At 41.1% G+C, this 15,080-nt stretch overlaps 1 protein-coding gene across 1 annotated transcript; it reads left to right on the top strand.

Moving 5' to 3' along the window:
• The first annotated feature begins 692 nt into the window (after window positions 1-692).
• Window positions 693-11,851, top strand: LOC118778400 (transcription factor MafK-like). Its single transcript, XM_036529921.1, has 3 exons — window positions 693-814; window positions 10,493-10,571; window positions 10,767-11,851. The coding sequence occupies exons 2-3, from the start codon at window positions 10,527-10,529 to the stop codon at window positions 11,199-11,201; spliced, it is 480 nt and encodes a 159-aa protein (XP_036385814.1). The 5' UTR covers window positions 693-814; window positions 10,493-10,526; the 3' UTR covers window positions 11,202-11,851.
• Window positions 11,852-15,080: the final 3,229 nt, after the last annotated feature.

The following is a 15,080-nucleotide window of genomic DNA, read 5'->3' as shown; positions in this document are numbered from 1 at the left end:
TGTTCATTACTCTCTGTAGCTAAAGCTGAAATAATCGAAAACATATTGGTGAAAAACTTTTTTTGTTGTTTATGGTGTATTAATTACTTTTATGGAAAAACAAAATGATTGAACACTGTGTAAATTCGGATTAAGTTGGAAAACAGTTACATACATATAACGTTATGACAGCTGTCTACGTGTAGTTTTTCTGTATGTATGATTAGATTAAGCTATCACATATCTTTCATGACCTGTATGTCAAGAACAATGTTAAAATACTAAATTAAAAGTAACAATTAGAAATTAAAAGATTAAACTACAAAACTGGTTATTGGGTTATTGAAGCATGATTGCTTTGGCACTAACATACCAATATTTACCATTTTCAAAGCGAGCTCTAAAGCCAACTTGTCTAACACAAACTTGTCCAAGTTGAATAGCTTCATAAACCATAGCAGGATTTAGTACGGTTTGTATTGAGTAAACGTACAAATCCTGAGTCTTACTAATGCTAACTCTCCCAAAGTATTAAGCAGCTGCGTCTTTATTACCCTATTCTATTTCTGGCTTCCTCTAGTTTCCCGCCTGGATGACGTCAGTACAAAGTTATTTTCATGAATGGAAGGGGCGGTCACGAGGAATCGGTGACGTAAGTGCTTGCGGAAGCATCGAGTGGAATGTTGATACATTGTTGTTGTTTTGTAGTTTAGAACTGGGATACATTCGGGTTCGAGTGCTGGGTGCCTTCTCTAGGATAAAACATACACCACCTCTTAACTGACAGCTCCACGAGATTTTTGATATCTTCATATAAACATTCCGCCTTCTTAAGGTAAGGTGTACACGATTTTCGAAAAGCTGGTTTGAAATTCCTTTTTAAATTGCTTGTGTTTACATGGTGACGAGGTTACGTATCTAAAAAGCCAACGTGTTGCGCATACGATTTTAAAGTTGAAATTTTGAATCGGCATAGTTACTCATACTATTTGAAAGAACGAACGAGTTAAAGTGCGTATTTAATATCGAAGATATTGGGTAATAAACATTTCTTATCAATATTACTCTCTCGCGAACACGTGTTCGCAATAAGGCGAGAGCGCAGCACAATTGTCGACAACATAAACGGTTTCTTTTTTTCTTTTAAAGCAGTTTAATTGTAATAAGGCTTGAGTACGAGATTTACTTTGATTTAATACGTCTACCAGGACAGTTTCTCAGAGTTTTGTTTACCGTAGTGTACTTTTTAGACCGCCAGAATCATAAACACGCGGTTTAGGTCAGTTGATATCATTTCAGTGAGTTAGCTAGCTAGTTACAATTCAGCAGTGCGTTGCAGGGGAATGACCGAGCTACATGTTTGTTGAAATTGTATTTCGAAGTTTTCCCGTTGATATACATTCTCTGCATATTTTAGTATTATTATGACATGATGGTGCCTACAGGAATCTAAGCACAATGGACATGATAATATATGCGATTAAACCACCCAAAAGTTTGTGGAGCGGGGTCGACCGTTAAGAATGAAACATGACGCATTATGTACAAATTCCATAGAAAAACCCTAGACCAGTGCGTTTTCCGAGATCAAAGGGACATCCATTTGTTTTGCATTTTAGAAGGATCTTCGAGTGGGGAGGCGTGGTAACTTTAGCCTACTTCATAGCAAAGTGCGCGTAGAAGGATCGGCGGGGAGAGGTGAAACCATGCGCTGGAAGGGAGGAAAGATCGGAAGGGCTAGCGCAGTATCTTCTTTTCTTTTTAATACACTTAAATTGTTTACTTAAATGAACTGGCGCAGCATTCTGAATGAAGCTGTGTTTTATATACGCATATTAGATAAATTAGTATGAACGCGATATGCGATATAACAGTTATGTTGTAACAAACACTTTACTGTTATGTCAATGTATTCATTATTTTGGCATTTATGAGCGTGTTTTGTTTTGACAGAGTGTAAATTATGATATGTCACGGATAAGCATAGTTGCATATAGGAATGGCAAAATGCTAATGGTAGGCGTACAAACTTAACGTTGCCTGATCGGCGTGAAACGAGGTGATGCCCAGTGTATTGTAAGCTATTGCACATGTATAAGCAATAAACGCAGTAAACAGGAATGGAATGCTTTGTACATAGTTTTTGGAAGAATTTTATGGGAGCTGAAATTATGGGTACATTATCATAAGAGCAGTATGAGGCATTATGTGGGATTCCATTACATGTTACTGCTGTGAGTTTATGGGAATCTGTTCACATAGCTTCCAGAACACTTTATTCTTTTTGGAATGTTATTTGGCTTCGTTTTGTGGTGGCGAAGAACTACGCCCTGTTTTTTTTTTTTATTTCTTTTTTTTTTTTTTTGGAAAGGTGAGTCATAACTGGGTATTATGATTCATTTCCCCTTTGGCAGATAACAGAATTGTCCCTGGTTCAGTTAAAGGTGAAAAGAATGAATACTTAAAAAAGGAAAGGTATCATCTTAGGTGGGCAAGTGGTGAATTGCAAATTCAAACATCAAGATGACAACTTGAAAATTCACATAGAACCGTACGCTGTGGAGTTTAAGACAGATCGTTCCCACACCACCGCTATGTGGAAGCGCTGGAAACAGCACGCATAAGTTGTCTAGTTGTGTAGTGATTTTTTGTCACGTTTATAATGTTCTTGACGGCTTTGATTTGGAATTTGTTGCATAAGCCAAGAGGCTGTGCTGCAGCCTCAGCTCTGAGCCTCCCCGACAGCTTTTCCACAGTGGAAAAGTGCAAGTCATTTTGGCAGAGTGCAAGATGAAACTCTTGTCTGTTCATAAACATGCCGACATCTGTCATCACAACCATGAATGCAAGAAGGCACTTAAAAAACTTGGTGTGAGTGTAACTATGGCTGAAGTTTTTTTGCATTTTCACATTCTAGGATGGATTACCTTGACAATTGTGACCCACCCATAGTTACGAATTATACATAGAGCTCAAATATTGCAGTGACTTTTGAGCACACCCAGTGCACTTCTTGATTTGTACATTATTATTATGAGTGGGCGGGTCAGAGTTTGGATTTTCCAGTCCGGCGTTAGTGAATTTGGGCGAGAGAAAGCAGTTTCCTGTTTCAGCGCTGACTGCGAGTCTTTGGATGAATATCAAATCCTTAGACATTTCACTTGACCTTTGTGGTCATGGCGATTAATGTGGAAAACATTGAAGCAGGTCTTTCTCATCAACAAACTATGAGCTGAGTGTGGCTGGTGAGCGGCTGTCTTTTTTTCTAAAAGATGTGTGAGCATTTTTGGGCTCTGCATAGGAGCCTGAGTCACTATCTGTGAGATATCTTGTGGTGGTGACCTTCCTTTCCAAGTCTGCTCTCCCAGACATGTACACCAGTGGCAGCTCATGAGTTTGAAATATAAGTAATCAATGTTCTCATTGTATTTTTAATATTATTATAAATATTATCAATTAGACTACCAGTACTTACTCATTGCCTGGTAATTCCATTTTTCTTAATTGTATTTTATCATAATACATAAAATACATAATTTTGTATTTTAAATTCTCTTTAATTAGTTCATTTTAGAGAGTATAAATGATCAGAGAGAATTCAGCATAGTAACATAAATTTAATCATTTTAGACTGTATTAACATAAAAGTTAATTTTCCCAGTAATTGTATATCCTAAGAGCATTGTGTGAAGCACAACTATGGCTAACCAAAAAATTCCAATCATAAAGCTGGTGCATTTTCAAGTATATAAACAGGAGAATCTATTTTACTTCATCAAGATACCCTTGTTGGTGAAGCTTGAATTAAAAGGAATGAGATGAGGAAGAGTAAATCTATCCACATGATCCAGTAATGTGTAGGTATGTAGAAATGCTGCACAATTTCATGACATAATGCAAAAGACACAAAATACAATTAAGAGAAAGGGAATTAGTAGCAAACTGATTCAGTTTGTGCAGGCAATTCATCACTCATTTGTTAATCAACCAAAACAAATAGAAATGTTCCATTTAAAGTTAAACATTCTGTAAACCTCCTCTATTTCAAGATGATAAACCACTGCTGGTTGAAGGAGTTGGCTCAATAGTCTATCAAATATTGTATTTAGTACAGTAACTGAAGTGCTGTGTATAAGGGACACAACAACCCTGCTACTAACTTGCCTTCAAGCTTTGGAATGATGGATGTTTGCTCCCACAAAAATAAGGTTCTCACCCTGGATCTTATAAAAAAGAAAGGTGTTATTTTCTCCAGGTTCACCTGTTTTTTTTGGTTAATTGTCTGAACATGTGTGATATGCATGGTGATGTATGAGAAGTATGATACAAGTCTGCACCTGTTTTGGCTCCTTTGACTGGCAAAATTTGCAATGGATCTCCAGAGTGAGGCCACTGTCACTCATTACATGTATCAATATCGTCAGTAGCTCCCCATAAGTATTGTGGTTTTATAGAGACGAACAAAGTGTGGTTCAGAAAGTGAAACAGCAAAACCAGAATGTACAATTATGCATATTAGTGGTTTATGAAAGCAGTGTTATCCCTTTCTCTGGGAAATTCCTTGGATAATCCACACAGACACAGCCTGAAACATTTATCTCAAGCTTAAGCATTATTCAAGTAGTGTGAATGACAAATGATTGAACATAACCTACGGTGGCATTTCTAACCAGTTTTGGAAAGAAACTGTATACAGCCTTTCTTTACAACAGTATTTCTGCCCAGATATGTGGGCTTACATATATTACTATCCCACCAGCTTTCAACATGTTCTTACAATGTTCTCTCCATTTGGATCTTGGCCTTCTTCCTGCCCTGGCAAGTGACTTCCAGGATCTGAGATCAACGACTTCACCACTTTGTGGTCAGAACAGTTTAGAGTAAATAAAGGATTTGTCACTGTGATTTTGCAATCTGTGGTGAAGAATCATCCTCAAGAATTTTCATGGAGGCCGAGCCGACCACTGATGTGTTTTCCATACCTGTTCCACATCGGAGTGGAATATTGGCTTCCGCCAATGTCAGAACCGGGATATTTGTCCCTGTTCTGCACATACTTGACATTCTTTTTTATCCCAGCAATCTGCAGTGGGAAAGTAGATACGCACGTAGGTCTTCCACTCCTCCTACTGGTCATGAAGTTCCAGTGGCCATGCCAACTGTTCCCACGGATCTCTGGACCTTTCCTTCCGTTTAGTTAAACAACAGTATTGTCCAGGAAACGTCAGCTGGGAGGGTGTGCTCCATTGCCTCTGGTCCTTGCTCTAACCAGTAAACAGCATGACTCACAGCTCAGCTATGTTTCCCCTTTACGTAATATTTCATAAATCGCTGTAGAGCTGAGAGCTGCAAACAGTGGAAAACTGCCTCTTTGCCTCATTATCTGAAACTTTGAGGGTAGTTTAGATACTCATTAGGAACCAAGCCACTGCAGCATCCTGCTCTGTAGTATTTAGGTGACAACAAAGGGATGGATGAAAGAACAGGTTGCCAAGCACGACTCTGATTCATAACGGTGAGGAACGCCTACATACACTTCCGCATTCCAGATGTGCAGACTGTAATTTGCTGCATTTCCCTATTTAAGCCGTCTGGCTCTGTAGATGACTTGGCTTAACCTATGTGAGTTTTGAGTTCAAACCTGTAGCTGAATGGCAAAAACAACTTGGAATCATGTTTCACACGGTGCTATTGCTCACCAGCACCGTTGGATGATGAAAGCCTGTTTGTGGTGTTGTTCCTTACAGTTCGAGAATGTCAGATCCATCCGGTCCTATCAGTTTCCCTAGCTTAATGATCACAAAGCAGCGCATGGCAGTTAACTTCAACGAGCTGATGAAAGCAATACCTTGAGAAATGCTTGAGCTGAATTTGGGTGCTGTGTTTTCCATGCATACTTTATGGATATGGGGATCTGAGATTTATTATCAATTTTATTATTTATTATCAAAAACCATGGTGACAAGAAAAAAAAACTAAGTTGAGGAAAATGTTAATATGTTCCAACCCGATCCCTGTACGAAAGAGATTATCCTTCACCAAGACCTTGTGAATACTTTTTAGGTGCAGGATCAGAACTATTCCTGAATTTCTTGCATATGTGGTAAAATTTGACCATTGAACTGAATAAGCCAAAGAATTCAAATTACTGTCTTATTCATAGAACCAAACAAGATTTTTATTTTTATTTTTATGTATCTAAAAACTGGAAATAAAGATGAATGTCATCAGCTGTTTAGAGGTGGATTGTTACCCTGCTCTGCCTAGGTCCTGGAATGTGTATGAGGATGTAACAGCAGGAGAATTCTCAAGTTGAAAATGCTGATAAGGAGGGGTGATGAATTGAGCAATGGAAAGAAAAGCTGGGATTGGCTTTTTAAAGTACGTCACCACACCAAAATCTGTGATTATGGGATCCAAGTTCTAAACATTAATCTTGTTAATGCGCATGCTATTCTTAGTTTGGGTAGACTTTTTCATCCTGTCTGATTTAAGGATTATTCTATGAATTTATGTGGTAAAAGCAAACAAGAAACCCTCTAACTGAGCCCTGTAGAATGCACAGATCAATTTTCTATCATTTGTAAGTAGTGTTCCCAATAAAAAAAAGAGCTGTTTTAAGTGAAATGCCCCTTCAGTCAGAAATGGTTTCTTTCTGGAGTTTCCTTGTGGAGGTTAGCAGGGTCTGACTCATTGGAATGCAATGTCACATTGTTTGAGTTCACAGCCATGCGGTCTGCAGCGTGTGGGCGGAGTGTCTCAGCCATTCTCAGACCTGCTTACACACGCTCTTTGGCGTAAAGCGTGTTGTTTTGCGCAGATCCACTCCCCCACTAAGGTTTCTTATACCAGAGGTTCATGCTTGAGTAAATGTTATGTGGCAACTTGGCAGTAGCGTGGGTGTGTGATTTCTCACCCCTTCTATTTTTTTCCCTCCTTTCGTTCTTGTGATTTGATTATTTGTGTGCTCTGTGCAGAAGGAAATGAAAGAACAGAAGAAAATGTTGCCAAGAGCCTGATAGATGGCACTTTTGAGAGCATGTTATAAGCAACAATAATTAGTGACACGTGTTGTTAAATTTGCAGGGTAAGGTCTCTGCTCTGTTATGCTGACAGTTGCTGGCAGAACCATTAGTCTCAAAATGTCTGTATCACAAACTCTACCTAAAATGGCAAACACACTTTTTTGACATATTTTTGGAATTCCTGTTCAGTGTCATGTGGCAGGAGTTGCAGTATGACTTCAGCATGTCAGGAGACCGATGTAGGAACATGGAAAATAAAAGTAATAGAGGCTTATCATGTTGCAGTGGTCTCCAGAGAAGGCAGTGTTTCCAAAGCCCACTGTATTCTGTCATAACCTTGCAGCACGTGGGCTTCTGCATAATGACTAATGACTCCTCAAGATGTGCGTGGTCTGATAAGACTGTGGCACAACTGGCTCCTCTCTCATGATCACAAACTGCTTTTTTTCTTAGTGTTTCCTTCTTTTTTCCCCCAAGCACAGACTTTACCATGCAACTTACCTATGCATGTAGGCATTTGAGTATATTTGATCAGAACAACAAACCTATGCGTCACCTGCTTTGGCCTGACAAAATTATCATATTTCCTTATCATGGTTCATCTCTTCTTGCTCTTTTAAGCAGTGCTGTTCAACATTCACGCCTCAGTCTCGCAATGTAACCATTGTTTTCTTTTTTTTTTTTTTAAGTCAGCTAAACTGAGTTCAGTTCACATTTTTAAGACAGAGCGGATATCTTGTGAATTCCACGCATACTGCTGTGGTGATGAGTTGACAGGAGTGTGGTTTACAGTGGTGAATATTTCCCCAGCAAAAGTGGGTGTGTTGTGTGTGAGCAGTCATCCCCCCATGGAAAAGCACGCCCCTCTCTTTTTCCTCCTGAGGGCGTCTGGTGAAGAATGTGGACTTGCGGCCCTCACGGAAGCATCGTACACTGTGGCTTCTACTGTAGAGCTACTCTCTTGACGTTCACCTTATACAACAAGTATTCTGTCAGCCAAGATTAGGAAACCAGTGTTTGGGAGGGAAACTGTCAAATCTGCCATCTCAAAGGCAATGAATAATCCTAAAATGTGCTTGCTGTTGTGTAAAAGAAAAGAAGATTCCAAAACAGCAGTTTGTTTTTTTTTCCGTCAGCAGAGGTGAAGAAAGGGCTGAATCAAAGGGAGGAAGGGTATGAACCTTTCCCACAACATGTGGATAATTGCAGAGTATTTGCAGAAAGGGTTTAAGAAGAACTGCAGAACCTTGGAGTGAATGTTTGCAAAGTATGTATAGAGCAGGATGTTGTTTCCCCACTTCAGGGTACTGCCTAAAAAGACACATGGGTTCTTGTCATGATGCAACACACACAGACCAGGCTAGGCTGCTGTCGAGGCATTTTTCCTCATGTGCCTCCGTATGGCCTCTTTAATAGGCAGGCCATGTGCAGATTGACGTAAATATTCCAGGCCTTTCCTTTTTTCGCAGAAAGAGAAATTCCCCCCTCGCCTCAGAAATCCCCTGAGCTACCAAAGTCCGGCCCCTCAAAACAGAGGAGACTGGTTCCAGAGGACCGAACCCATGAATAGACCGTTTCACAGGCGTTTTTGGGAGGAAAGGGGCTAAGTGTAGCATTGCTGCTTACAATCGCTGCCAGCGTGTGTCTGAGGCTGGATCGAGCACCAATTACCCCGTCATGACTGGGACAACGGGACATGAATAAGCGGTTGTACAACAGCCTCCAGTGTGGGTTACCAAACGCAAACCAGATGGAAAACTTGAAACCTGAGAGAAAGCCACAGTTACGCAGGGGTGTGTAAACACACTGCTCTTCCCTCTCTCATGTGACTATGCTAGAGTGGAATCCCAATCTATGAGAAATCCGACCCGGACGGTTAACCAGCAGCAAAGATCAAATACCAAGTCTTCGCGCTGTACCTATATTCGGACTGTCAGGACATTTACGGGCAATACTGGAATTCATAAGGGAATGCCATGGAAGCCACACTCACTGGACTTTCTTTTTTTTCGTCCAGTTTAAAATACTGCGTAAGGAGTAATCCACAACCTGATGTCGGCTCACTTTGCTCTTTCACACAAAGTGTTTAGCTTGCGGAACTGGCTGTCCATGCGCTGGGCTAAATATAACCAACAAAGTTAAATAAGGAAATGGAAAACAGTCCAGGAAAGCCCAGTGTAAGAGGATCTAGCCCGCATGGCCTAGTCCTAAACCTGATAAAGAGCATTGTCCCCAAACAGAAATATGGCAGTGACTGTGTGGGGGAAACTATTCCACTCTTAAGCTCATGGAGTGTTCCATTTTGCTTGTAGTGCACTATAAACACTTCATAACTCGTATTATTTCAAACCAGTTCAGTTTAAGCATATCCAGCATATTTTGTCACCGTGCCATCATTACTGAGGTTACAACTCACTCAAAACAACTAACAACTAACATGTTTTTACAATGATCACTCCCTCTTTTTATATGATGTTGTGCGTGCAGATTCAGTAGGAAAATGAGACATTGATTTGTGAACTGTATTTGTATTGTATTATGTATGAAAAGTGACTATGGATCTGTTCTAAAACAGATTACAGAAATCAATACCTCATTCATCTGTTTGAGGCATAGACCAGGGATGTATCTGCACGCAACTGTACCACTTTATTGAAGATTACAGCTGATTTCTTCAGCTGAACTGAACAAACCTTTGGTGTATTTGTTTCTCTTGTGTGGTCCACGTTGTGGATGTTGCAAGACTGCCCATTAATGATGTGCCCTGTGGGGTCACTGCTCCATACTTAAAACGGCCAAAGGCTTGTAATGTATACCATGTGTGTGACCGTGTTATGAATGAGGCTTGTTTACTGTTTGGCAGGCCACGTGACTCACTCTCCCACACACATTCGCCTGGCAGGGGGGCCTGCTGCTGGCTGTTTCCGTGGCAACGGTCTCAGACGAACCTCGGTTGCCTTTGTCAAATTGACAGCGGTGAATGGGTTTGAAATGGGGCCTGAAGGACAGATTGCCATTGCAAAACACAGGCGATGCGGACTGTGTTTACGGCGTGGCCAGTCTAGAAAGAGTAAGCTTGTCCATGTAGAGGAGTTTCTAGGAAGGCTGCATTCGTAAAAATAGCACAGGATGATCCCTGTAGAGATCAGACAATGCGACAGCAGTCTAGGTGGCACTGAGATGACCTGCTTTGTCAGAGCGCTCCCATGATCCACATTTGAGAGCAGTCAGCAGTAAACACGACCGGCAGTGACTGCCTGTGTAATGTGTGACTACTGACCTCTAGTGGCAGATTCCTGAAAGGGTCCCTGACAAACAGGTTGTCATTCCAGTTACCAAACTTTCATTTGTTGCTAATCCTGCCAAATATTTTTACAGGTGACTCAATAAGTGCCTTCCCTGTTATAATACTAGTTGGAACCTTGCTTGTAATTTATTTCACTGCAAAAGAACTTACTTATTGATATACTTCTTATTTTATTTTTCAGCTCCATTTCTGAAGGATTCTGTCCAGTTGAATGCATGCAGGGTATGACGACTAATTTTAAAGCAAGCAAAGCTTTAAAGGTAAGGCAGACTTTGATGCTTGGCACTTGCACAAAGATGCAATGATCTGCTGAGAAGTGTATTTTAGTTGTCACATTCCAAATTAGATAAGCCCACCCCATTTTCACAAGCATGGCCTTACAGAGAGTTTCTGAATGTCCAACGGACAGTTTGTCTGAGCGTATGCACTCCTGATGGGCAGCTTCTATTTCCCAGGTTAAGAAGGAGGCGGGGGAGAATGCTCCGGCCCTCAGCGATGACGAGCTGGTGGCCATGTCAGTACGCGAGCTCAACCAGCACCTGCGCGGGCTGACCAAGGAGGACGTGGTGCGGCTGAAGCAGCGACGGCGCACGCTGAAGAACCGCGGCTACGCCGCCAGCTGCCGCATCAAGCGCGTCACGCAGAAGGAGGAGCTGGAGAGGCAGAAGACGGAGCTGCAGCAGGAGGTGGACAAGCTGGCCCGCGAGAACGCCAGCATGAAGCTGGAGCTGGACGCCCTGCGGGCCAAGTACGAGGCCCTGCAGTGCTTCGCCCGGACTGTCACCTGTGGGCCGCTCGCCTCCGGCAAAGTGGCCACCACCAGTGTCATCACCATCGTCAAGTCTGCCAGTCACAGCCCCAGCTCCGCCCCTTTCTCCGCCCCTTCCTAGTGCTGTCAAGGCAGGACTCGCTGCAAAGCAGGCAGGCCCGCCCCCTGTCCAGCCCCACCCCGAAATGAGAGGGAGCTCAGAGATTGAGGCTGTGTTGGGGGGGCGGTTCTGTCCCACAGTCCTGTGTTGAGGCTGATTCTGCCATGACCTGAGCTCACCACCCCCTCTCCTGTATACTCTACATTGTCTGTGCACTGTGCGACATCCCCAGCACCGGCAGGGCAAAGCTGTTTATTTCTCATGACCTTCCAACCCAAACAGAGACTTTGCAGAGTCGAGCACTTACTAAAGTGTGCACAAATATGTTGCATGATCCGAGGCAACCGCACTGGTCTGAGACAGGTCTGATACTTGTGATATCTAATCTTTACTTAAGACATGAAAATAATATATATTGTTAAACAAATAAAATATTGTAATTCTGATAATACTTGTGACAGTAATACTATTGACAAGAGTAATTTAAATACAAAACAGCACTATGCTGTTGTGGAAATCTACAATTAAGTTGCTCATATGGGAAAAAAAAAAACGCTAACCTGAACTTAAGCACCCCATGCTGACAGCATACTTAAATGAGACACACCAACAAGGCACTGCAGGGCCCTTATTGTTTGGAGTGTTAACGCTGATCTCAACAGAGCTCATTAGATTAGAATAATCATGAATGGCACTTAAATTACTGTTAAATCACAGTATATAAAGTACAGAAAAGTCCTGCTTTTTAAAAAAAATATATATATGATAATGCTCAAAAACCAGAGGTTGCTTTGAGCACTTTGGTGAAACAGTACAGCTATCTACATTCTGAAATTTCAATCAGGATTATTCTGCATGAAGCTCATAACATTCAATGTGATATATTTTTATAAATTAACTTGTTTTTTGCTCATAGCTATGGAATAGAGAAGAACTTTATTGATGTAGTTTACAAGAACCTGACAAAGACTTTTATAAGATCTTTTTGAATGTTTTTTTTTCCTTTCTGAACACTTGCTATTAATGCCATATTTTGTGGTAGGTAATCCATATTGGATATAGAGATAATGGGAACTATCAACAAATAAATGCAATCAGAATATTACCTGTATATTACAGATGTAAACTACTTTTTGTGTATTAGTTTCAACATGGAATAACAGAATTCCTAACTGCAGCTTTAGCCCCGTTACGGTGTGGAAAATTCCGTCCTCAGGAAACCATTCCCAGTGCTCGATCACCAGAAAACGCCACTGCCGGTGTTGGTCAAATTCATACAATGTATGTTGTATGATCATACTATAGTACTTCGACACGGACATCAGGGTAAAGAGAACCCTAGCCTGGTAACTCCTTCAAAAGAAAGGATGAGTTGGTCACATGCTGTTGAATTGAACGGCAGATACATCCTCTCATAGACTGAAGAGCAGTTCAGAACCCCGACCCTCTCTATTGTGAATTGATTTCGTTATGAGACACACTGAGAGAATGTTACACCTTCATAAAGCCACAAAATCCAGCACTTTTGCTGCATTCTTTGATTAGTACATTAAGCTGCTCTCCAGAGCTAGCCCATGCCTTCTATCCAGTTGTTGTTTTGACTGGGTCACATGGTTTGCTTTAGTCAGCTGACTGCTCAGTGACATCATTCTAGAGAGTGTGGGTGTTAACCAGTGTTGGGGTTCTGTTTTACCCGGTGGACACGACTCTACCCCCCTCATCCGCAAGACCCTGCTGCAGAGAGCATGGGTATGGGGGGGGGAAGACTTTGCTGCTGTATGGCCCTTTGCGTTACTAAGCAAGGTCAATGCTGTGCTCTTTTTATTGTTGTCATTTTGCATTTTCATATACATTTTCTATGTATGTATATTATTTCAACCTCTTTTGTTCTATATTTTGAGGGCATGAAATTCCATGGGAAGGGAGTGATCCTGTAATCTCCCTGCCAAGTAAAGAGTGACTCAGACTCTTAGCAGTAATGTTATTTCTTATATGTGTATCACCAGGTCTGTTTACTGAGTCCATTTTGCTGAGGGTCTATGTTCATTGTATCCCATTGAAGCGTTACACAAATAACAGTTATCAATAAATCCACCTATCCTTCCAAGCAAATGAGTGTTTACAGTGAATGGGGAAACTTTGGAAATTTCTAATAAATAATTAACCAGCTCACTCACTTCACTTAGATTTTAGTTTTTTTGTCACATCTTTAAACACAGGTCAATGACTAGGCTAGAAGTAGTTTTTTTTTTTATTATTTAAATCGCATTGAAAACGTCTATGCTGTATGTTATCACTGCCGGCTGCACAGAGTGATGGCAAGTGTGGTGCTTTGTGATTTCCTCCTCCTCCTTCAGATGCACAGCCTGCCCATTGCAGCACATGCTATTAATGACTGACGGTGCAGCAAAGCAATTTGCACTTATGGGAACGTCTGTACCAGAGCCAACAACTTCAAGTGCTTTTCATTTTTTCCCATGGCTGTTTGAGGCAGGCCTTGGCAACTCAAGTTTTTTTTGCAGCAAAGCAAACCTGGCACAGACATAAAAGCTCTCCAGATTCATGCTAAAAAATCTCGGTCCTTCATCCGTCCAACAGTAAGCTTAGGTTTATCTTTCCACTATCATTATCATGCTCAGGGATGTGATGTATCCCTTTTTAAAAGGAAATCCTGTTTTTCGGAGTGGAAACTGATGGCTAAAATCATTGGAGCCTCTTTGTTCAGCTGTTTCTAACTCAGCCTCCCCCCATCTTGTGAGTGATCACATCCCTGTTGAGTACGCCCTCCATGTTTATAACCCCGAACAACAGTTCAGCACAGCATACTTTTATATTGTGTCATGTCATGTGGCTTTTGTTCTTCCTAGTAGAAAAAGGATTGAGAGAAAGCATACTTTGTTCTTGTATTTATCACACCCAAAAAATAAGCACAAACACCATGAAAGTATCCCCTGCCCTGCTCTATGCTGACACCTAGTGGCCAGTGTGAGATAAAACAGTCATGAGAGCGCAGGGGCACTCCACCCCAATCCACCACTGTGTTGCTTCTATTAAAAGACACTGATATTGACACAGGCAACAACCTGCCAACAAAACCTGGGTGGCATGTAAGAACTGGATGAAATCCCACTAAGTCAAGCCTGCCCTTTCAAGTCTGACCTTGATGTTCTCATGTGGCTGCATGCTCATTTTCATCCAGTAGCCTGATATTGGGCTCCCAGGTAAAATGATTGAAGGGACAAGGGGCTACTGCTCACCTAAGGGCAATAACGAAGCATGGGCATTTTCTTTAGTGAAAATCGTATAGCTCAGTGCTGAGGAGCACAGAAACTGGAAACTGGAATGAGGACGCTGGACAGGGAGGAGACAAAATGCTTCTTTCATGCCTTGGTTTTAAGTATGTGTACTGTATGTTTGTGTTCTCTCTGTACTGCCATGTTTAACTTTTAATTGAAAAAGCAAATAAGAAAGGATGTGGGGTTGACAGTGTATCTGCATTGGGTACTTTTTTTCATCTGTCTTTATACTTTGTGTTGTATGTGGCCTTTTAGGTCGAGCTTGTTAAATTATTCATTGTCTGACATATATCTATATTTAAATTATACTTTGTGTATTTGCTCTGACAGCTCTTCAAGCTATTTTCCATGAATGCACATACTGATATGGACCTGATGGTTCAATATGGTGCATATTTTCATCTAAAGGCGTATAAAAGCCCTATGACATGTATGCTGCTCCAAATTATAACCTTGCATACATCAGAAAGATGAAACTAAATCATTTCTTTATATACGTCAACAAGATGAAACACACATGGTATTCAGTTAAGAAGTATTTTAAAGTATCCCAGTGAGAGAATTCCAGAGCAGCTGAACAGTTTTAAGATTAACTTGTTCATTA

The sequence above is a fragment of the Megalops cyprinoides genome, chromosome 1 (genome assembly GCF_013368585.1).
Source record: "Megalops cyprinoides isolate fMegCyp1 chromosome 1, fMegCyp1.pri, whole genome shotgun sequence".
NCBI classification, from domain to species: domain Eukaryota; kingdom Metazoa; phylum Chordata; class Actinopteri; order Elopiformes; family Megalopidae; genus Megalops; species Megalops cyprinoides.
Note: the sequence above shows the minus strand (reverse complement) of the source record. Positions and strands in the feature narration are given on the sequence as shown.

Coding starts and splice junctions, on each gene's coding strand:
- LOC118778400 (XM_036529921.1), top strand. CDS start 10,527: ATGCAGGGTATGACGACTAATTTTAAAGCAAGCAAAGCTTTAAAG. Junction 10,572..10,766: donor AAGCAAGCAAAGCTTTAAAG/GTAAGGCAGACT, acceptor TCTATTTCCCAG/GTTAAGAAGGAGGCGGGGGA.